The sequence below is a fragment of the Pyrus communis genome, chromosome 10 (assembly GCF_041283825.1).
Source record: "Pyrus communis isolate YQ-2024b chromosome 10, ASM4128382v1, whole genome shotgun sequence".
NCBI classification, from domain to species: Eukaryota; Viridiplantae; Streptophyta; class Magnoliopsida; order Rosales; family Rosaceae; genus Pyrus; species Pyrus communis.
Genome location: NC_142574.1, coordinates 8792566 through 8817668, shown reverse-complemented (window position 1 = coordinate 8817668; position 25103 = coordinate 8792566). Strand labels below are relative to the sequence as shown.

Sequence of the window (25103 nt, the reverse complement as noted above, 5' to 3'; positions counted from 1 at the left end):
GCTCCAAATTCTTCAATGTTGCATGAATATTTTGAATTTCCTAACCAATTTGATCAAATTTTGTGTTGGTACCGTTTGCTAATTTTTCAATTGCAACCTCCAAGCAGCTTTAGATGGTGCAGTAGGTTGTTTTACCAGTTGTTGAAATTATGATTTAGCCTGCTGATCTCTATCACACTTGAAATTTGGATGATTTCTCAATCTCAGGTTGTAGATATTTGAATACGGATCATTCCTTGGACACTGAAAATTATTATTGGCATTAACCTATTTTGTTGTTAACTCTATGTATGCATCTTTATGTGGGCAGCTCATACAATCATTTGTTGTTATGCTGCAGATGCTGCAGGCAGCTGTTATAGGCTATTGGATAGTAATTTGCTATCCAGAATCTAGAATTCTTTGCAAGAACATGTCAAATTTTGCATCACATATTTTTCAGCTTTTTCTCCATCTTTTCAATTTGAGCTAACACATAAGGAGACCCAACATACATGTAAAAAATGCTCCTAGATTACAGAGGCTCAATTGCCACTGTTGTGTATCTGCTGCCAGTTTTTCAAACAATAGACACGTCTCTTGTGCATTTTTGTCTTTATATGATCCTCCTCATAAAGCATTGACAAGAGTCTTTGTTATTATATTTAACCTTCTAAAGAATATATGCATATGAATAGTACCATCAATCCCGAAGTGAGGACATTTTCTGATCAACTCCTTGAATCGTTCCTAAGCTTCATGAAATTCTTCATTTTGGTTTTTGAGCAAAGGATGGAATTTGAGTCCTCATGTCAAGAGTATTTGAAGTTGGATAGTACTTAAGAATTTTTCACTAAGTTGGTCCCAAGAGTTAGTACCGCTATAATAAATAAAGCTTTGTGGATGAAGTAATCGGAGTGACAAATGGTTACGGTTGCGGAAACCGGAGAAAAAATGGGTAACCTTTTGATACTCGTGCTTACTTTACCGCAACTACCATGATCATAGCCGTCTTACTGGAATAAAAATCTTTAGTTGGACAATGCTTTCGGATGGAAGTGTGAGGAGCCATCTCATTTCTTGTTCCTTCAAAGTGCAAGGAAAAAAACGAAGCTTGATAGATGTAGCTGAACATACCTTCACCAAAATATTCTTGCATCCCATTAAAAATTTTGTAATGTGCATGTTAGGATCGTCAGCTGATAACCCATTAAAAGTAGGTAAAATATTCAACATGCGATGCTTTACTTTCGAATGTAGAACCTTCTTCGACTTTCGGATAACTAATGCAATTTGGTATGTTAGTGCCTTGAGTTGTTAATGAATTCCCCAAGGGCTGACCAACTTCTGGTATGACAAATGCCATTATACATTTGTTGTCCAAAGCCCCAGAAAATATAGATTGCATAAATGTCCCCTTGTAGTGAAGGAACCCATTGTAGATTCTACTCCCTGCGTCTTCTTCTTAGTGATTGTTCAGGTTCTGGATCAAAAGGACTGAGTTTCTACCCTGTTGAACGAGTGCTAACCATGCACAGATTCTATAATCTACACTACACAGATTGCTGAAATCTATAGAAAAAGAAAAAAAATTAATTATTTTTTTATGTGCAACAATAATTAACTAAGAATCCGATTAAAACAAATTATTTTAAACAAGTCCCGGCAACAAAGCCAATTTCTTGATAGGATTTTACCACATGTACAAAAGGATTAATAACACCTATAATACTTGCAAGAGTAACAAGGATACTGTAGTATAGATGGTTCTAGTAAGGTCGTTCTCTACAAATATTATTAAATAATTCGTACTAAACCAAATCTCAATTAATTATTTAAAAGCAAAGTTTTCAGAAGATTGATTTTATGACCTAATTTACTAAAAACAAATTTAATTAAAAAGAGTAGAAAAATCTGCAGTACTAAGAAAAGGAGAAAAAAAACAATTTTTAGAAATCAAATTGAGAAAGCACTAGAGTTTCGCCGTCACCTTAACAATCTTATGCAGTTATCCTAGTTATTTATGACTTATACATGCATATTTTGAAGCTTAGGTTTTCCTAATATATGCCTACTTGGACCCCCAACATAGAGCATATATCAAACATGCAATCGGCCTATGGTATTCATATTAAATCTAAATATGCATGACTCATTAAGTTTTGTGAAAACTCTCTGAAAAACCATGCAACCCTTAAGACGTGGTATTCATCCTAAGTGAACTTTCACATATTAACCACAAGGAGCCTTCGTCAATTTCAGGGACTGACCTCCGATTAAAATTGCATCAAATTACTTTTCTAAACATCATAATGGTCGCGAATCATCAAGACACTTAGCTAGTTTAAACCGGTGATTAATAATTCAAAAACCCGCTTGCATATTATCATAAGTAAATTGAAAAGAAACTACATATTCTTGCTAAGACTCGTGGCCTTACCCAAGCAAAAGAGATTAGTTACACATATTCATAATTAAAATAAAAAGTAATTGTATTAAAATCGAAAAAGATCGAAAAACATCTTGAATGTAAGTCTAAAAATCTCTAAGCTTTGGCCAAAATCCTCTCTCAAATATCGCATAGAGAAGAAGAAGAATAAGGCCAGCCACAATGGCTTATTTATATTGTTGTAATTAAATCCTCCTAGAAATAGGTCTTAGAATAAGGCTAGGAAACCAAATAAATAAAAATAAATTAGGAAATATAATCCTAAATTGACTAGTAAAATTCATTCAAAACCTGCACAACTACGTTTAGACACATATCTGCTCCAAAATTGACCCATGATAGTTGGATTTCAAGCTTGGAATATTTTGAACACTTCTCCAGAAGGCCATGAACCTATCAGAGGTTAACTTGGTCTCCAAAAATGTAATTAAGCCCAATAACATCATTTTCCAGCACCGCGCATTGCTTCTTTATTTTATCGCCAGAAAATAACCATTTGGTAAAAAAAAGCCGAAATTTTGATACAAACAAACTAAGGAACTCACGAATATCCTCCAATTTGAATCACTTCAAAATTCATCCATTTGGTCATATTTTGACCCAAAGGAAGTCGAATGTCCTATATTAAAAGTATAAAGCAAAATATCAAAACTCTACCAAAATAATTATCAAAACATATTAAGAATAAGGTAAAATATATAATATGAAATCTGTTATAGGCATAATTTACTAAAGGAGGCCATAGAGAGAGAAAGGTGCAGCAATAGTAGAGATAAGAGAGAGAGATGTGTAATTGTGAGGTGTGTTCTATTCCACCTCATTGTGCTTTTATTTATAGTAGTAGGGAAAGTTAATTCCTTACCCTTTAGGATTACAACTTTCAATAGGTAATCAACTCCTAATGGGAATATAAGAGATATCCCTAGATATACTAGGATTTACACAATCACATTCCTAATCTAATAGGACTACAACATTCCCCCTTGAGTGTGTAAATACTCAAGTAAATGGCGCATCAGGTCTTCAGTGATGAAGTAAGTACAGTTGATGAAGTCGTCGGTATAATGAGCAAATGCGAGTCTCATATCAACGGAAGAATGTATAAAAAGGTAAAACTCACAAAACTTTGCTATGGTAAAACCCAAGGTCGGAGAAAAACCCAGACTAAGGAGAAAAGTGAGAAGTTGCATTAAGTCAAAACTATACTTCTTTTAGATGCAAGTAGAAGAGCTCACAAGGGTATGATCAGCCTATGATGGGTGCCTCGTTAAAACCTAGTTAGGTAGCAAAAACCCAGTGGGAAAAATGCTCCTAATCGTAGGGAAAAATAGTACATTAAGATCAAGTGAGTATACTTCTGGATACTCCCCTTGAGTTTGACATAACTTCCAAATAAGAACTACAAGCATTGCATATGAATACTTAGGCATACCAATTCCTCGGATAAGCTTCTGGAAGGTTGACTTCGGCAATGACGTTGTGTAGAGGTCGGCAAGGTTGTCTCGGATTGGCTTGCATAACTTCAATCTCCTAATGTTTTGCTGATGTAAATATAGACGCAATATGACTTGGCGTTGACTTTGTTGATGTATCATGGCTTGGTCGGGTGGATAATCTTCATAGATCGTAGTTGGGACTTAATAATGGATGAAAAACACAGCAAGTACTTTGAATATGCTCAACAAGAACCTCTAACCATGTCTCACTTGTGGCGTAGTGAAGTGAGGTAAGTCTTGAAACAATTCAAAGATTTTGCAACTAAGGTCATATCGTGGACCTCCAAGATATTGCGATATCCCTAACGGTAAAAACATAAGCATTTGGGGATTTTGCCTTGTGCGGGTTTGATAAGTAGCCAGCGTCAACAAAACAAACAAGGCAAACATCATTTCGAGGATTAGGGGGTTGGATCTGCTCGAGATGCATTGGGATTTGCCCACGTAGTACCTTCAGGGTACGTCTTTAATACCAATTCAGTGGTTGCGTGTAGGCGCGGTGCTTCATCTTTACCAAGATCAAGAGCGAATAAGATGTCCTGTCTAAATACAATGAGCTAAGTACAACGAAGCACAAAGTTGAACTTTGACATGGAATTTCGGATTTCATAACCTCTTCAAGGGTCTCATTTGCATATAACGTATGGACGATCATAGGTATACTCAAAAGTAACACATTCAGGGTGTAGTTCAACTGGTAGATCAAAATACCGTTAGAACAATGCTTCAACTTTAGGTCACATAAATGAGTTTTCCCATGATCCTTTATCTTAAATTTCGTCTTCACGTGCGAGGCAGTTTTCTCAAGCTCTTTTAGAGTCTTAGTGAGATTCATGTCAATAACATAAATCGTAACTCTAGCAATTCGGAATAAGACTCCATAATTTAACATGCAAGGGCATAATTCATATCCCTGACTGATCAAATAATGACTTAGACGGGTATACCACATCCGTCAGATTGTAAGTGAATGCCTCAAACAAGTTAAGAGGGTGTTCCGTGGTTTTGGAACTATTTGAACCAGTCCATGTAATTCTTTGGGAACTTATATGTCAATCTCCGTATCTATATCCCTATGGAGAAAACACTAACCACATTTCATAATGCTACTGTTAATCACAGGACGTTTGAGAGAAACCTTGAGCCGTAAGGCGTGCATCATATCGCACTTATTTCATTTAGCTCATAACGCTTCATTTCCCACTTGTAACATAACAAGGTTACCTTGGGCAGTGTAGGAACGACAAGTCCAATACACATTTTGGTAAGGAATTTGACCTGAATTGTAATTTCAGTTGTCTAATCAGTTCTACATTGTCACTAAATCAACGAAACATGGTTCGATATCGTCGCTTTTCATTAATATCGGTAACTACCATATAAGTGAAAACATCATCGATAATAATCTTATTTTAATTCCATATAGCTCATACAAACTAGTATACTGGACCAAGAACTTTAAGTCTTGGGAGAAATCCGGATTAATCTCTTGAGATGGAAATGATTTGAGATAGCGATCGAGTTTAGATTCATTATTGTGCCGTGTCTTCCTCTTCCGGGGAAGTGAATCCTACGAACCAAGTGATCTGTCGTGCTCCAGGCCAAGACATATTGATTGGCTATCTACTGATGTACCGGACCGTCCAACATGGGCGTCTAAACCGTCCAACAGGGGCGGCACACCCTTCAGGGATGTTGACTCAACGTTCGTTAAGTACGTCTATCCTTGCAGGCATGTTTGCAGCTGGTATGTGATCTTGTCACTTTAGCTAAATTAGAGGAATAAGTCTGTAGCAACATTCTGAAAGCTAGAATTCGTCACACTTACTTATCATACATGTGCGGTTACAGGGATCAAGATAAGACATAGTGGGTAACGTCCACGCAAATTCACGCCATTCTCCAAGAACATTGACATTCTTATCTTCCCCTAACAGCAGGAAGACTGTCTCATTAAAGTGACAACCCGTAAATGAGCAGTAAAGAGATCGCGTGCAAAGGTTTGAAGAGAGCTAATGTGAAAGAGATTCATGATTGACAAAAGATACACATCCTTCTTTGAGGACCTATGGTGGTATGTTGCGGCGGCGCAACTTGGCACATGGAATGCTTACCCAAATGCGTAAATTGAAAATCGTCAGGTTCATACCCAGTAACCAACTGTAACATCATATAGGTTGGGTGGCAATAGGCCTCAAGGCGGACCAACATAATTGTGTACAAGGATTGCATAGCCCTAGGCAGAAATCGAAAACTTGGTACGTTTACCAAAATTCAGGCGATCATTTAAATTGTGCTTTATGATCACTAGGCGAGGCTATTTGGGGTGAATCATGGGAATTCGATGTTCAATTATAAACCCAAAACCACATGCAATACTTTATCAAAAACCATCAATATAAACACTCCGGCATTATCCAGTCTCCAGGACTTTATGGGATAAATAGGGTGGTGAACCCTTAATCGGCCAAGAGGTTTAGCAGTAATGTGTGTGGACAAACATGTGACTAGTTTGTCGATTCATCAACCAAAACCATAAGTATTTATATGGTCCACATTTTGGTTGGATTAGTCCATGTATATTCCCTTGAATCCACTTTGAAAAGAAAATCGTGCTGTATCTTTGCGAGGAATGACATAGAAAATCAATTTCCCTAATGAGCATGCTTGGCAAAGTGTGCTTATAGACACAATATCCTTACTTCAGATAAGGAGATGTGTTGTAGCATCATTGTTCGACCTAAGTGTCCTAAAATGTCGTGCCAAAGTAAGTAAATTGCTCAATCACCAGGCTCCAGGCCGGCCACATGTGGTGTATTCCCAGTTGGGAGACAATCCATTTACCCCAAATCAAAGCTTCAGGCTTATTTTTGGAGATGGTGCAAAGATATTTCACTCTATTTTCTTCAGTGGTTTCATTTATGATCATTGTCATCTCGAATATGCTTAAAAACTCAACGATAGGGAGAGTTTAAGGTCCTTTAAATGGTGATTCAATACCATTCATACAACAAGGAGCGTGCCAGTGCTTTTAATTAGGTTGGATATACCTGAAGTCGTTGTTAGAGATGTGATTTAGGTGTAAGGTTAGTGTGCATAGTACGCATTCATCCAGACAACTAACTTTCCCACATTCCTACCTAATCACGTGTTTAATTGAATCGGTCACATGTATTAAGAAACATGATTCAATTAACTAATATTCGAGGACAACATCAATAAGATTATCCATAACTAAAACATACACCAAACTTGAACCCAAGAACATGGAAAAATGTTCACAAAGTAAATGGTTTACTAAGGGGATTCGGCCAACAAGGCCATCCATATCAAAATTCTGCTTTTCCAATGATGTTTGGTGAAGCAAAATTAGTCTCACATATTGACTACTAGAATGGTACTCCTCAACAACATTGGTAGGGGCACGAACAGGTGCATAACCAATGATCTATTCCATCAAGACGGAAGTAGATTCTGCAGGGTTAAGGTTTAAGAATACTATCCCTTATTTTTGAAGTTTTAGGTCTTAGGTACCAAGGATCACACTTCGAGCATGATGCCACACCTTGGCAAGCCCTGATTCTACCATATGCTGTAAAAACAAACTCGAAATTGGATTGTGAGAAAATATGCCATTTGGTGTATCCCTATCGAAGCAGTGCATCACCATTCGGTAGGCTTTGACTGAGCTGGGTTGAGCCATTTGGTAGACTCCAGCCGAATTGAGTCTATATCGTTCTCTCACGTTTATGGTAGTAATCAGATCCGAGAATTTGGTAAACTTCCGCTTTCTACACAACTGCTTCGATAGCGAGTTAGAAATATGGAAGGACGAAAAAAGTATTCTCCAGTCAAAATTCAATCGGATTTATAAACTTCAGAATTGTACTCATTCATGGACGTAATTATGGTGTGCTTCAGGCAATGTTTTCATGATTAGACAGTCTGTAGGAGCGAGCCAAAGAGCCATAGAATCCTCGATCAGGAGGTATTTCCATTTGTAATGCTTCAGGCACAAGTCTTCGAATGAAGATCATGGCAGAGACTTATTCAGCTCTTCCTTGCCATTGTTGGCATCAATGGTTTCTCAGCTTCTTGATAGTCAAGTGGAGATTCACGTCTTGTACCCCACATAAAGTGGTTTCTATTAGAAATGTCCAAATAAGGGAAATCGAAGTTGTGACGGTTCGACAATCCACTAAATTTGGAGGGAACAAGATTGTGATTGGTGCTATGGGAAGGAATCAAAGCATCAAAGTTAGAACATTCGAGTTTTAAGACATGGTTTTCATGAAAAACATCGGGTTTTCATGGGTGTATTGTTTTATGAAAACTTCGGGTTTCAAAGGCACTAAATTTGAAACTACAAGTTCAATTTAGTTTATGAAATGTTAATAAAATAGAGGTTCCTGCAAGAAACACAAAATGCAATATACAACTAAGTGTAGTGGATTTGAGGTTCTTCGGGAACTGAAGTGTGAGAGTTTCGTTACTACGAAAGTATGTGACGGTTCAAAGTATAAAAATAAATTATTGAATCGTTAATGTCCAAAAGTGATCTTCAAGTCAATAATTTTGGATTCATTATCAGATTAATGGACTGCAGGTCACTTTTAATTAATTCAATAAATTGAGTCATACATGGTCGATTGTAGAAACTAAATGATATTAGAATAATATTATCGGGTCAAAAATATAGCCCCAAAAAATATTTGGGCTCGAGTTGGGTGCCTTGAGTGAAAGGCAAGGCCCAAAACAGGCCTTGGATGTAGGTTGCAAACCACGGGTCAGGGGGTATGGGCCCAGCCATTAAGGTTGGCATTTTGGACCAAGGAGGTAGGCACGAGAGCAAGGCCTAGCAAGTTTGTTGGCTTGATAATGCACAGGAAGCCCAACCGAATGGCGGACATCAAATTGGGCTGTAAGAATGACCCAGCAAGTAGCGCGGACTTGCTGCTGGTAGTCCAGTGGCGCGCGGGACAAGGACCTAGCAAGCATGATAGCTTGTTGGCATAGGCCAAGAGCATATGAAGGTCCAAAAAGGAAAGTTGTAGGCTTTCTTGATGAATGTAGGCTACGGGCCCGAGTCATCCCAACCAGGCCGAAGGCCTGGGGTGACCATCTGCTCGCAGCAAGGCTGTTGTCAAGGTCCATGTGAATGCAGCAAAGCCTAAAGGGTTGTTGTCCAGTTTGTGCCACAAGGGTTTAAGAAACCCTAGAATTGCTTCTAATTTAATTTGATAGTTTGACTCACATATTCCACATAACAATTTAATTGTACGATGCATGAAACAATATATATATATATATATATATATATATATTGACTAATATATAAAAATATACAATATATATATATATATTGGAAGGAAAATATAAACATAGGAGGGTTCATGCATCATGGGGAATGTTTTCATGCTTCATGGTCGTTTCAAATATTTTACTTTATTTTAAGCGTACCTAATTGGCAGAAAACAACAAAAGCATTTGAATTTGCAGAAGATCCTTCTCGGAAAGACGGAATTGCATCTCCAATGCGTTATATCACGTTCAACACAAAAATTAAAAAAATTAAAAAATTAAAAAAAAAATTAAATTGAATCAATAGCAGATCAGTTCAATAAAATAATAAATTAATCATAAAAGGAATTATTAAAATGTAATACTCCCCTGATTGAAGAATAAACTCTCTTTAGCGCAGCGTCAAGAGTGTGCTGATAACGTGTTGTAAACATAATTTACTAAACAATTATTGAGGCCATAGAGAGAGAAAGGTGAGGCAATAGTAGAGAGAAGAGAGAGATGTGTAATTTTAGGTGTGTTATATTCCACCCCATTAAGCCTTTATCTATAGTAGTAGGGAAGGTTAATTCCTTACCCTTTATGATTACAACATTTAATAGGTAATCAACTCCTAATAGGAATGTAAGAGATAGCCCTAGATATATTAGGATTTGCACAATCACATTCCTAATCTAATAGGACTGCAACAAAATCAACTCATCAATTTGCATATTACAAGTTTTTTACTTTTCTCTATTGGTTAGATTCCTCCAGTCATTGTCTATTTATTGAATGGTTGAGGCTCTCCCCTCAAAACTTTTCACAACCATTCTTTCTTAGCTACTCTCTTACTATTTGTTCCACATTGTCAAACCCTCAAGTCACTGCTAACACTTCTCTTACCACGAGAAGGCTTAGAATCTATGCCAACCAATATGTCCCAAACTCGGCAAACCTTTTCCCAGTGCATCAACTTGGACAACATGTGGTTATTAAGAAAGCTAGAAGCACCTTCACGTGAAAATAAGAATCAGTAGAGTGAACACCACTCTGTGCTCTTCGATCAATATCAAGCACATGTAGAGTAGAGTCGTATATGGGCAAATGTTCGGACAATACTTGGATGCCCATCTCATCAAGTGGAAGGTGAGCTTACTTTGGAAAAACGAGGTGAAAAATACCTTCAACTTGGACCACTTTGGCCGTAGATGGTTTGTCTTGGAATTCACTGATGAGGATGACCTGCATTATGTTCTTGAGAATAGACTTTGGTATGTTAGAGGCCAAAAATATTCCACCTTGAGCGCTGGACTATTCAATTATGTGATATGGGTATAATCTCCGAATTGGTGATGTGGTGGGTTCACCTACCAAGGGTTCCGATGCAATACAAGGAGGATAATATCTTCAAAGATATCTCACAACCAATAGGCATGATCATTAAAGTGGATGAGATCACACTTGATCTCAATGATCTTTTTGTGAAAGTTCTGATTAAGATGGATAATAGGTTCCCTTTGAAGAGGGTACTGATCATCAGTAGGCATGAGGATAACCTCATTCTTATTAGTTATGAAACACTGTTTGAAATTTGTTTTTACTGTGGCAGAAGAAGGATAAAGGGTCACTTGTGTCAAAAAGATGAAGATCGTTGTTTTATGATAGATAGGGTTTTTTATGATGAACTGTTAATCTACCTTGAGGATACACAGGTCAATGAGGATATTAAGTCAAATCTCCATAAGGATGCCATGCTTTGTTTCCTATTTGTTGTCAATGTGGAGGAGGAAAACATGGAAATTGAAGAGCTTGGGCAAAGAGTGGAAGATAATGCTTAGGATGATGAACGATGGACAACTGTAATCCCAAGGTGCAAAGGAAGGTGGACAGGTGAAAAAAATGAGAAGTATCGAGATATGAAAAACCTTATAAGGAGGTAGTGGAATGATCGAAACACAAATGGATTCCTAAGGCAAATTTGGTGCAGGATTGGAGAACAACGAACGTCAGCAAGTGAGGTCTAGTGTTCTGATTGATGATTCCTCTGGAGTTAGCACTCTCTTAGGTAATTTACTCAGTATTAGAATGCTAATGGAAGATGGATAAATTCCAGTTCAAGCTCTTCCTAGATTTTTAAGGTTTGAATGATATGAGCCCTCTGTGTATAATTCTGACCCTGATAGCCGGACTGGTGGTCTCTTTCTTTGTTAGAACTCTTTGATTTTATCAATTATTGTATTGCTAGCAAGGACGAAGCCAGAGATTTGTATGAATGGGGGTATCCCCAAACAACAAAGTTACAATTAAAAAGCTAAAAAATTTACTAAACAAACACATATATATTAATCTATAAAGTTTTTCATACAAAACACTTAGAATCATTGTTGGCTAAGTCAGTCATATTGATACTAAGAGAAATGCTAAGGAGACTCTCGCAAAGTCGGACTCTCCATGGACTCTCCACCACCTTATATTTTTTTGCACAATGTTTAATAATGTTGGTACGGAGATTGTGCTAAAAACATTAGTGTGGAGCAAAAAATAATCAAGAAGAATATGGAGGTGACATGTGGATTTTAGGGTAAAAATGACAAAACTAGCATCGAGGAACACCGAAACTCCTACGCGCTCAATCAAGTCAAAAGTACCCAAAATAGGTATTTATTTAAAACCTATTTCATTCATCCTCATCAAATATTCTCCACAAGGTAATCCCCAAATCTTTCCTTTCAAATTATATTAATTAGCTAATTAATTGATTTATAATTCAATTAATTTATTAATTAGCTACAAATTATGAATCTCATCCAAAAAACCATCTAAGTGGCCAGTCCATCTCCTCCTAAAGGGGCCGGCCACACCTCTATATAAACACCCTCATTTTCTCCAAAACCTAAGTTCTATACTCTAGCTAAATTCTCTAAATTCTCCAAACATTTTTCCCTCAAAATTCTAACTTTGCCATCTGAGGTTATTCTGCCAAAGCGCCCCCCTCTAACCCAACTCATCGTGGGCGCAAGAGGCTCTTGGCCTTGACCTAAGGTGTTATTTGTTTTGTAGGTGCAATTTTGTACAAGAAGAAGAAGACGGAAATTTGCATCCACAAATTTGTCCAAGAAGAAGATGGAAATCTTGGCCTTGACCTAAGGTAATTTACTCAGTATTAGAATGCTAATGGAAGATGGATAAATTCCAGTTCAAGCTCTTCCCAGATTTTTAAGGTTTGAATAATATGAGCTCTTTGTGTATAATTCTAACCCTAATAGCCGGACTGGTGGTCTCTTTCTTTATTGGAACTCTTTGATTTTATCAATTATTGTATTGTCTCTAGCAGGGATGAAGCTAGAGATTTGTATGAATGGGGGTATCCCCAAACAACAAAGTTACAATTAAAAAGCTAAAAAATCTACTAAACAAACACTTATATATTAATCTATAAAGTTTTTCATACAAAACACTTAGAATCATTGTTGGCTAAGTCAGTCATATTGATACTAAGAGAAATGCTAAGGAGGCTCTCTCAAAGTGGGATTCTTCGCCACCTCATATTTTTTGCACAATGTTTAATAATGTTGGTATGGGGATTGTGCTAAAAACATGGAAACTTTTGGAAGAGTCTCCTTAGCATTTCCCTTGATACCAATTAACGTATAGTGTTTAATTTTTATTTTATTTAGGGTTGGTCAATGAGATGCAAAATTATACAATTTTCTGCACCCAAAAAAAAAATTTGAGTGGGGGCATCCTCTAGGCCTACTATAGTGGCTCCGTCCCTGGTCTCTAGTTCTCGTTACATTTGTTACGTAGTTAAGATATCAGTCTTGATCAATTATAGATTATTACTTTTCTGTATATGCTCCCTTAAAGGAATCTGCAAACAGATTTATGGGAGGAAATTTTGATGCTTAACCCTATCCATAAACCCTAGTGATTTGAAAGCCCCTGGTCCTGATGGACTCCAAGCAAGCTTCTACCAAGGCTGTTGGGAAGTAGGCAAGGAGTCCGTTATAAATCATATTAATACAGCCCTCACCACCAATGTGAAAAAATTAGAAAATGTGAGTAATTGTAGACCTATTAGTCTCTGTAAAGTAAGCTACAAGATTATTACAAAGGTCATCGTTAAAAGGTTAAAGCCTTTATTAGACCATTGCATTTCAATGAACCAAGGTGCCTTTGCCCCTAGTCTTTCTAGTCAAGACAATGTTTTGATTGCCCATGAGATATTCTCTGGCTTCAAAGCACAAAAAAAAAAAAAAAAAAAAAAAAGGGAAAGACCGGGTTATGACCATCAAATTAGACTTGGAAAAAGCTTATGATTTGTTAAACTGGGATTTCATCAAGTATGTTCTCTTAAGGTTTGGCTTTCATTTTAAATGGGTGAAACTTGGTTATGAAGTGCATTATTTATGCCTCTTTCTCCATCTTGATAAATGGAAATGTTCACGGTTAATTTTATCCTAAGCAAGGTATTAGACAAGGAGATCTTCCCTCTCCTTATATTTTCATTCTTTGTACGGAACCTTTAATTAGACATATGAATGCTTTGACAAGGTCTTCTAAGAATCATGTGGGTCTGCCACCCGCGGAGCCACATTAAGGGCTACCTGGGCTACCCGCGGAGCCACATTAAGGGCTACCCTGGGCTGTAGCCCAGGTAGCCTTCGATAGAAAATAAAATTTTACATGTAGTTTTTATTGATTTTCGAATGTAGCTCACCATATATTTAGTTACTGATTCGAATTCTCTTGGTTTAATTATATAATTGATAGGAGCATATTTATGCGACTTTGTTATCTTATTTCTTTGCATTTACTTAGTTAATTTCCATTTATTATCATAATTTAAGTTATTTTCGTATTATTGTAGGTCCAATTAGTAAAGATGACAATAAATGGCTAAATGGAGCAATTTGGAGCAGTTTTGGACTTGGATTGGATAGCATGCGTGGAGAGCATATGGGCTGGACGTTTTTCGTGTTTAATGGTGCTAGACATGTGCTAAAATCTGGAGAAATTAACGTTGACGCTTGGAAGACAAGGAATTACACAAGAAAGAGGAATCCTAGTTGGAGAGGAACATTATCTTATCCAACCTTATCCAAACTTATCTCATATTATCCAGTTTTATCTTATCTTATATAACCTTATCCAACATTATCCCATTTTATCCAACATTATCTCATCTTATTTCTAGCTGCGAAAGGAGTCCTTATCCTATTCTAAATAATTCCCATCTGATTCTAGGAGTCATAATCCATTCAAACACCCTAATCCTTTTTCTCCTTGGATTTAGTCGTGCCCTTTGCCCTATATAAACAAGTTGTGCCGCAAATATCAGGAGGGGGGAGGGGATATAATGCCATGCCTACCATTCATCCATTGAAGTTGCTGGAATTTTCAAAGTTCATTCTATCTTTGTTTTAAGTTTCAATGTTTATTTTAGATTGTTTTTCAGTTATGTTGAATATACGTAACTAAATTTCTTTTTAGCTAGAGGTGAATTCGAAGCCATGATCATATGTTTTATACAAATTTATTACATCCATTTATTGTTTCATAAAACATGAATGCAAATTACTTATCTGTTTTATAGAAAACTTATTCTTGTATGCTTATTAAGGATGCACACTTAATTTGCATGCAGGGATTTGATGCTAGAATATAAGGGAATTTCACCTAATCGTTATGAACTTATATTTGCAAGTAGTAAAAGTCACTAGTATGATTGAGTTAAGTAAATTCTTGGCAGGAGTATCATGCTTTTCATAGTTATGAATGTTTCGTCAATGCTTATGATTTTCACAGAACTTAATGATCTTTGATATGTATATCTATCATGCTTTTCATAGTTAGGGAACTTGAGAAGAATAATTTAGTTGCGCCGCTGAGTCCAATTCAATGAAGCTAGGAAAATCTAAGAGTTAATTTGTGCAGTTCACAGTTAATTTGGGGCATTGTTATTCATGGTTTATAAAAATAATAACTGGAAATCGATTTGTATGCATATATTTCATGTGTGGAGAACAATTCTCTAGCTAGCTTTTCACCCATATTTCATTCACAACTTAATTTACTTGCTGCCATTTACTTTTGTTTTAATTAAATTCGTCCAAAATCCCCCCAATCATTGTTTTGTTGTTAGTTTAACTTAGTTTTCAGGTTAATAAGTTTAGTTTGTGTTGATTTGAATCCCTTCTAATCCCCGGAATAGAACGATCCCTACTTACTCATACTACGATTACATAATTTATAGGGTTTAATTTGTGTGTTAGTTTCTACCACATCAATAATACAATTTACAAACCATCTCTTTTTCTCGCATCTTTTTTCTCATCGCTTCTTGTACAAGTACAAGTTTGAATTTGTTTGAATAACGAAAATTCTTGGCTCACCTTATGAAAAATTTCTTAAGCTAGCTGATACTGTTAAAATTTTTCTTTGTTTATAAAGATTTAAATCTTTAAGCTAGCCCACCCGGTAAAAAATTTGTAGCACCACCATTGGGGTTTGCTAACCTCTCCTTGTGGTTTTAAAATCCTGAACCTAGTGTTTGCAAACGAATGTTTGTTATTTGCTAAAGCCACAAGCAAAGCAGCTAGGAACATTTTAGGGGTGCTTAAACTCTTTTGCAAGAGCCTCAGATGAAAAAAACCGTGGCTACTGCCGAAATGATGACCCTCACTTGTCTCATCCCCTTAATCCCAATTTCCCTTTTTCTTTTTCTTCTTGTTTGGTTGGATAGAATGGATCATTATCAATTATGCAAAATAGTCTTTATGACTCGTTAACATGACTTAAAACGACGTCGTGTAATTTAGGCACGAGTCTTTACGAAGCATGATCTAACACAATTTTACCCAACTACAGATCCTGCTATGTGTTGTAAGATGGATTGAGCCATCTAAGTGAGGAGGTTTGATGAGTTAGGAGAGAGAGAAAATCGAACACGAGATCACGAAAAGAGGTGGCAGCTGCATAGGTTGCTTTTTAGAAATTTTGATAATTTTGGAGAGAGGAAATCGAACACAAGATCACGGATGATGAAGTTAATGTCCATACTAGAGCCATTTTCATTGGGTATGTTGATTGCGCATTATTATCCTCCATTATGAGAATGTCACTATACAATAACAAGGGCATCATGCCTCCAGTCTCAGCGTGTCACGATGTATAGCTGCTGCTGCCACTACACACCCTGCAATTTTGTGTTAGAGCCTAGGATTCTATCCGGATTCTCTTTGGGAGGATCCTAGGGATGAGTAGAGGATCCGTAGAGGATCCTCATCTGGCCTCAACCATGCACCAAACTTTTTACAAATATATATCATCCTCGCACCCACGTCAATCGAACATGAACCTCTTTCAACCAATTTGTGACAACTGCAACTAGACCAAAGGCTAGTTGGTATATATTCTACGCACACATAGGCAGGAAAATCGGCTAAAAAATGAAACTACATGCCAGAAAAAATATATTTCTTTCGCCAACAATTGAACAGCTGCTGCAAGACAATAACAAGGACCAAAGTTCCCTTGTATCCACCTTCAGTTTCAACTTCTACGCTAAACCATTGAAACTCTTTAGAAATGGAGAAAGAACCCGAAAAGTTAAGCTGTAAACATATGAAAAGAAACTGCAAGGGGGAGCATAGTAAGCAAGAACAAGTTTACCAAAACTTGTATTTCCATTGCTTGAAGATGTTAGGAGCATAAGAACTACAAAACTACAGAAACGATAACAACTAGTGTAAAAATGCCATCTTTCAATTGGGCTCAAAGTATTTACACTTCATCATCAATCTGTCCTGTCTTGATGAAAATGAGTAGTCAGAACCTCTGAAACTGAGAAGCCAATGGAAGAGTCGACCTCAAAAAGTTCTTTTAGCTTATCATCACGAATGGTACTCTGCTTATCAGTCGGATCCTTCAAGGGGGGCGAAACAGCCAAAAAAGTAGGTATGAGATCAAAAATTCAGCACCAAGATACAGTGGGACTTCAAGGAACTGGGAAAAGGGTGGAACAGCAATAAGCAAAAAAGTTAACAAGCTCTATCATTCTCTAAATGTTGGACTGACAAATTCGATGACAGACACAATACTACTAGGCAAGGCATCAATTTTGTATTCTAAAATCTAGAGTGGAACATGACACCGATATTTGACCAAATACAGAAATGTGATGTGATGCTGTCCTTGTGCAAGGGTACTTATTACAAATTAACAACTATCAAGAACAAGAAAAAAAAAAAAAAAAATGGGACATAAAGGAAATTCACAACATCGACAATTGGATACCAGTGTTTTGAGGTTTGACCTTTAGAGAGTTTAAAGCTAACAATGGCACAAATCAAGGGTCATACCTCACGCTTTTCACAAGCTCTAGTTGATTATGGTCCTCAGCCTAACTCGATATTCAGAACTCTCATTCACATCACAGTAGCCTTGCATTATACTCAGTCATCGAATATCTTGGTACTAATTATGCAATGACTCTGTGTACCAACCTCAACGATCATCAACTATGATTCATGAAATAGTTGCAAGATAAACGCTTGATATATTAACCAACCATTTTCTAGCTGCAAGGTCTATGGTGTAATCACAAAAGCATTCTAAAATCATTTGCAGTGACAGGACATAAACAGCGAGCATACTTGAGCTGAGCCTGATGTCACATAATCTTTAATTTCTCAAGCAATCACTAGCAAGAAAATTAAGCCTTTTAATGTCTATGAACTCAAGGGAGCAAAATAAGCAACGTCTATGAAAAAGTTTTAAATTGTTATTTTAATTTATTCGGGCAGCGGTTCATTTCTCACGGCTTGGGATATTTCATATATAATATAAGAGGTCATATCCAGGTGACTAACAAAATTTAAATTATATGATGTTAAGATCTTGAAAGCATAGGTTTGAAAAGGAAATTGCTGTACCTGTAAATAATTTTTTATGTACTCCTACAGTCTCTTACAGAGAACCCGTGAAAACAAATTTTCCCAGGTGCTAAGGAATTTCACAAGAGCATTCAGAAGTGGCAGGGGAGAAAGAAGACCAAAACGAACTTTCTTCGGAAGTTTTTCGTTTTTCTTGGGGTGAACTAAATCTAATTATTAAAATGGTACTGAGACTATGTTATTAACAAGTTCATAACTTAGAGAACCTTGATTCATTTCTTAACATCTTATTTGGAGACATTATGACAGTACCAGCATGCAAGATGTGGAATGAATGCCTAAATGAACGATAATTTTGCAACCCAACAAAGTTCGATAAACTGAAGACCTGAATTTATTTTTCTCACCTTCTTCTTCCTCCTCTTCAGACTGGTTTTCCTTTTGTGAAGCGTCATCTCGAGCTGCTAGATTTACAAGTAATACAGTTTGTCAAACTACTGAAGCAGATACCATGATATTTGTCAAAACTTCGACACGAGACTATGTATTCTATGGCAACATAGCATAGATGGAATGGTGTAGACCAGATAACTGAATGCATTTCCTGAGAAAATTCATCACTTTAATCACTTGACATATAAACAAACAGAAAGCAGCCCTACGTGGATAAATGCACACTTTAAAACATGTTACGTACTCATTCGAAGTTGAATGTGCAACCCTAGGTGAAATGTAGGCAATGCACTTGCTATGTTCCATTCCATCCAACATATGTGGGAGAGGAATCACAATAATTAAGTAATTCATCCCTTCAACACTTTCCTACCAAGCAATTTATATATCATGAATCATGATCCATATGCACAAAACATGGAAATGAATGCGCAAAAAGAATCATATCCAATAAACTGTTCCCCACTCTACACAGTGCAATTTGATTCATCTGTGCTGAAAACTGCAAATGTGTGGGAAAATGCTTATTTTTTAAGATGTATACCTTCTTCATTTAAGGGCAATATGTGCTTGCACAGAGCTTTATTCATTTGAAACATATTGATGCAATCAACATCAAAAAGGGCACGCAATGACTCATCACATATTATATCGCGTTTGTTCTTTGGATCTTGCAAATTGTTCTCCCGGATATAAATCCAAAGTTTCTTCACGACCTAATTCATAAAAGAATGGAATGGGTGAGGAATAAGTTTTGACATCATACTTTCAACAAATCCCCACTGGCTAAATAAAAGAAATTTCCCTCTCTTTGTCAAAGGGGTTTCTTGAAAATTTAAAATTAATACCTCTGTTCTGGCCAATGCTGACACTCCAGTGAACTTTTGAAGTTCTGGAGAAAGGCTGCATAATTTGGTAAATCCACCACCACCTCCCCTTTTCTTGACTTCTTTATCCACTTTAGTAGACCTACTTGATAACACACTCCATTAGAACAAATAAACACCAGCACCTCAGAACCAGGGTATTTTGCCCTAACGGCCATGGATGGTCATACGAATATAAAATAGATTACTATGGACCCCAGTATATATTGATTATGCAATAAACAGTAAACGGCCACTTTTTTTTCAAGAGCGGGGAGGGGGAAGTTAGGCTATATTCAAAGCATCACAAGTAAAAACTGTGCGGATGTTATCTTCTAAGAAAGTAAATAAGACAATAAGTGAATTCATTGATTGGGCTTAAAAATTACAGTTTTGGATCTCCAAGAATTCTGTTTTGCCTGGTTCTGTAAATAAATAACGAATAAATCATAATTTAATCTCGACCTGTCTTCAAGTTACAGGATTAAACTTTCAAATTCTGACCATGCATAATAGATAAAATAAAATAAAAACAGTGGAAACAATGAGAAGGTCAACGAAACCAGAAACCTAAACGCAAAACGGTAGGATTTGAAATTAAAAAACCAACCTTTGTTTCTTGGTTTCTTTTCGTCTACTACCTCTTTCTATCTCCACCTCCTCTTTTTCCTCCACCTCTTCTTCCTCCTGTTCAGCTACATTACTTCCTTCAGAGACAGAATGATCACTTTCCTCCACCTTCTTCTTTTTCTTTACAGGTTCTGAGTTACACCATGTTATGATGTTAAGATCTCAAATAAATACTATAACATGCAACTTCAGGTGACAGATGAAGAGCATTATAGATACCATTACATGAAATACAGCAATGATCCCAATTGGAAGACTTTTTTTGTGACAGATGAAGTTGTAAAAAATAAAAAATACCCCAAGTTAATGCACACACTGAAAAAGAGATTAGTTTATGAGATACAGAAAGTCAAAATAACCCAGAAAAGAAAAATAGAAATCATGCTTTTAAAATTAAAAAAAGCACAAATTTAAAGAATCATGTTTTTCTTTATGTTTTGTAGCAAAATGCTATTTGTTATAATTAATACTTTACTTTCCGAAGAGAAAACAGAAATTAGTGTGAATATGCCTTCTACTTGGTGAAGAAACCAATCACAAAGTACACTGTAAGTGTATGTTACCACATAATAAATTCACTGTAAGGTATGTTTCCATCCTATAATAACCAATCGCATGAACAAATGATTAGTAACATTGCCTGTCCTCTGTGACTTACAGTAGAAAATAGCATGTGCTTATAAGAATTTCTGTTCTTTATTTTCACTTTGTGCACATTTAAGTGTAGTGGAGTTCAAACACATGTCAAGCAGCAGCATATAGCATGTACATCAAACAAAGTGGAATATACAAATGAAAAGTACATATATTATTGAGCACAAATCCATATGAAAACATACAGGGTACTAAAATAATATAAACGAGTAAAATAATGAACGACAACAATTAGGTCAATATATGAGTGTCATCAGAAAAATGAGAGAGAATTTTGGACATACCATCTTCCCCGCTAAGCGGCCATATATGCTTGGAGAGGACTTTATTCATTTGAAACATATTAATAGAATTAACACGGAAAAGGGAATGTAGTGATTCATCACATCTAATATTTCTCCTATTTTTTGGGTCCTGCAAATCCTTTTCCCGGATATAGGCCCAAATTCTCCTGACCACCTAAGAATGAAAGAGGGAGAATAACTATGACTTCTTGGTTACAAATCTCCGTCCAAATGAAAGAGGCATTGACAAGTAAACAATAAAAAATTGCTTAACCAATTATACCTCTGTTCTTGCCATTTCAGGCTCCCCAACAAATTCTTGAAGTTGTGGAGACAAGCTACATATTTTATTGAAGCCACCTCTTTTGGCGACACCTTTATCCACCCTATTTGGAAATATAACATAGCTTAGAAAAGCTAGAGCCCAGCACAAATACATATTTCCAGAGCAGCATATATCATATACTCTATATTGTGGGTAAAAGTAACCAAATACAGAAAAAAGTAGATACATTAGGTCCGAGTGGTAAAAATGATAGCAGACTAGCAAGAAATAAAACATATTAAAGATAGAGGAAAAGCAAGATCTGTGAATGGTTAAGAATTCGTTCTTTATACTCTAAAGGTTCTTACGTTCCTTGTGTCTGATTGTATTGTGTACAAAAAGGGGGAACATAACAATAAATACTAACGCATTCTTCTAGAATCAATTTAAACAAATCCTCATCCCCGAAGTTTTCAAAGATAATGCCTTACTCTGAGAAATTCCACAATCATATTACAATAAGCTTATAATTGAATGCAACTTAAACAATCCTTAAAGCTCTCTCAAGATATATGCTTTAATTAGGAGAGAAGGCATGTTAGCTGTGCAAGTGTAGTCAGTATATGAGCTTTCCCAATATAGCACATTATCCTTCACCTGTCAGTTTAGTCATGATATGAGCTTCATTCCATTCTTATAATGTTCTAAACAAATAAAACTTACGCGAAACAGAAGTAACAACAGAATTCTTAGGCATACAAGTAATAACATTGTCAAAGGGGCTTTCAATAACAAAGGTGGACTTTAAGGGCCATATCTCTAGATATAAATTCACTTAGAACTCAATGTGATTATTAAGGGATGCCAGGAATCTGAACTGACAACATTGGCATTTTCAATTCATTGTCAACAAGTACACTTGCATATACAACACTACTACACATTGACGTCTCATGTACTCCCGAACCATATCTAAGTATACTACAGCTTAAAACTGGTATACCCAAAAATATTAGGAGCCTTTTCAGTTCCAGAATGAGACAGAAAGACAGACTGCTGTCAGCCTCATTTTGCAACCAGTGCCAAAAGCCTCAGTATTTGATAATTCAATGAGCTTTGAGATTTTAGATGATGCACCACACCAGTGTGGACATGTAGAAACACCGAAAAACATTCACTGTTTAAACTGCAACTAAAGAACTATATGCTAACCACTGGCGGAGCCAGTGAAGGCTCAGGAGGATCACTTGACCCTTTTCACTTGCAAAATTTTTGCTATATGATTGTTTGTATTTGGTTTTTTTATATCAAAATCTTTAAAGGTTTTGACCCTTCCGGTCCATTGAAAATATGATAATTTGATTTTTTTTGACCCGTATCCTCACCTCAGAGACATAGCTCATGAATGAAATTTACCATTTTGTATTTTTTTCGTTTCTATTGTGTCAACGATCACTGATTAGCTAATCACCTTATAGAAATCATGTCATATTAGAAATACAGAAGTTAATATACAATAATACATTTAAATCGTCATTAACGAGCTTTCAAACTATGATTTTGGGTTATTATACAAGCTTTTATAAAAAAAATATTTCGTTTTCACTTTGAACTTATAGATGTCTAAGGTTAAGGCCATAGTAGAATTTCTGGCTCTTTCACTGATTCTAACATAAAAAATGCAATACAGACAATGTTGATATAGTTTAACACAACAAAAAGACGTCAACTTTCATAAAAATTCTCAGCCATCCAATAGATAAAAAGCAATAAAAACCGCCGTTTGGCGCAGATAATTCTCAGAAATATCGACACAATGTGGGTGGGACCCAATCCGAATAAAGAAAAATTTTATCTCATAAGCCCACAACAATTAAATTTCGTTGCCACCCACCAACCCAATTTTCCCAGCAACCAAACACTAATTAAAGAAAATCCAAAACTGCATTAAAAAAAAAAAAGAAAAAAAAAAAGAGTAATAAAAATTAACTCACGTTTTTCTCCTTTTCCTTTTGCTTCCCTTCTCTTCCCCTTCCTCCTCCTCTTCTTCTTCGTCTTCTTCCTTAACGTGGTCGTTTTGTTCTGCGTTCTCTGAGGCTTCACCGACCTCCTCCTCTGCTTCTTCGTCTTGGGGTTCGGTCTGGGTCTCGAGGTAAATGTCAATTTGGTCCCGGATAAACTTTTTCCGGTCCGACAGATCAACTCCGAAATCGGCTTCGAGTTGCCGGCGAACGCTGCCGGCGGTGGCCGTGTCGAGGTCCGAAGTACCGAGGATTTCTCTGAGCCGGGTCAGGAGTTCCGAGTCCGATACCATTTTTCCTGGGCCCTTGAATTAACCGGTATTTCGGCAGGGATTGGAGTTTAGGGAGAGGAGAGAGAAAGGAAATGGCGTCTCATGCAAGTGATACCTGGGAAGAAGGAGAAATAAGGAGACGGGTAATGGTGGCGTGTGGACCGGTGAAGGGTATTTATGGGATTTGAAATTTTGTCTTTGCTTTGCTCGGTCTAAATTCTTCACACTAGTATCTACATCCTACACCTTGGTTGGTTACCTCCTCCATTTTGTACTTAACAAATTATTTTACAAGTGTTCATTAATTTATCGGTGAACTTGTAAAGATTGGTCAATTTCTCCCTTTAACTTTAATTTTGACCAATTTTTCTCCTTAATTCTCATAATTAGTCAATTTGCACTCTACTGTTAATTTTTTAAATTTTTCATCTATTCTTCTATTAAGTAGGTATCCACAAACTGCTTTTAAAAAGCAAAAAAGTCATTTTCCCTGCACCTTCTATCTTTTTCCTTTTCTTCTAACTTTCTCTTGTTCTTCCTTTTCTCCAAGCCGAGCCCGTCACTGCTGCCAACGTCTCCCTCCTCCGCTATTTGCAGCCCAATTCATTTGATATGCAGTTTTTGCAGTTTGCAGCTGCCCACACCCCGTCGCCGCCTCCCTTGGCCTTGTCTACCTCTATTTAAGGTGTAGGGAAACCTACTTAACGGAAAATGACAGTAAGGTGAAAATTGAAAAAATGACAGTAAGGTGCAAATTGACTTTTTTTTGCCCTTCAAAGGCAGTCATGCGGATACCTACTTTATGGAATAATAGATGGAAAATTAAAACAAATTAACAGTAGGGTGCAAATTGACTAATTATGAGAGTTGAGGGGAAAAATTGGCCAAAATTAAAGTTGAAGGGGGAAATTGGTCAATGATCACATGTTCAGGGGGTAAATTGATGAATACCTCATTATTTTACAATAAAGTAAATAAACTTAAAACTTTGACAAAAGTTAGAACTCTATAAATTGACATGCACCAATATTTTTTTTTTATTTATAAACACTAAAATTTAGAATTTTTAACACTTGGAATTTGAAACCTCCAATTTCCAAGTTTAGATTATATGTAAATATGTGTCATTTCCAAATTCTTATGAAAGAATTTAAAAATAAAACTTCTATATTCAAACTCCATTGGGATCGAATGGATGTACTTGCAGCGGGTTTTGATAAAATTGGGCTTCCCACCTAAGTGGATCAATCTGGTGATGATTGATGTATCAATAGTTACATACTCTTTCACTATAAATGGCAGCCCTCAGGGATACTTTCAACCATCATGGATCTTTAGCAGGGCGACCATCTACCCTGCCTTTTTTAGCTTTGTGCGGAAGGCTTCTCGGCCATCATCTCCCTCTAGGACAGTTGGGCCCTGTTTGGTACACCGTATAAGGCACCGGATAGGACTAATAATACGGTGTACTGTGTTTGGTGACCGTTTGGATTAAATAATGCTCCAGTTACTTAATTTTTTGCCACTATCTAATAATGTTATTTTATATTATCA

The 25103-nt window shown here is 36.5% G+C and overlaps 1 protein-coding gene and 1 non-coding gene across 5 annotated transcripts; one reads left to right on the top strand and one right to left on the bottom strand.

Moving 5' to 3' along the window:
• Positions 1-685: 685 nt before the first annotated feature.
• Positions 686-793, top strand: LOC148693475 (small nucleolar RNA R71). Its single transcript, XR_015952808.1, has one exon. It is a non-coding gene; the product is annotated as a small nucleolar RNA R71 (small nucleolar RNA).
• Positions 794-16876: 16083 nt separating this feature from the next.
• Positions 16877-23826, bottom strand: LOC137727386 (uncharacterized). Of its 4 annotated transcripts, none has more exons than XM_068466254.2 (8): positions 23251-23826; positions 21275-21377; positions 20992-21166; positions 20034-20184; positions 19406-19526; positions 19102-19273; positions 18512-18565; positions 16877-17134 (listed from the first exon to the last, which is right to left on the bottom strand). In XM_068466254.2, the coding sequence occupies exons 1-8, from the start codon at positions 23568-23570 to the stop codon at positions 17124-17126; spliced, it is 1107 nt and encodes a 368-aa protein (XP_068322355.2). In that variant the 5' UTR covers positions 23571-23826; the 3' UTR covers positions 16877-17123. The 4 variants fall into 4 exon arrangements, with proteins under 4 accessions (XP_068322355.2, XP_068322356.2, XP_068322354.2 ...); XM_068466255.2 differs by having other exon boundaries at positions 16877-17214; positions 18512-18568; positions 23251-23793; XM_068466253.2 differs by having other exon boundaries at positions 18512-18568; positions 23251-23793.
• Positions 23827-25103: the final 1277 nt, after the last annotated feature.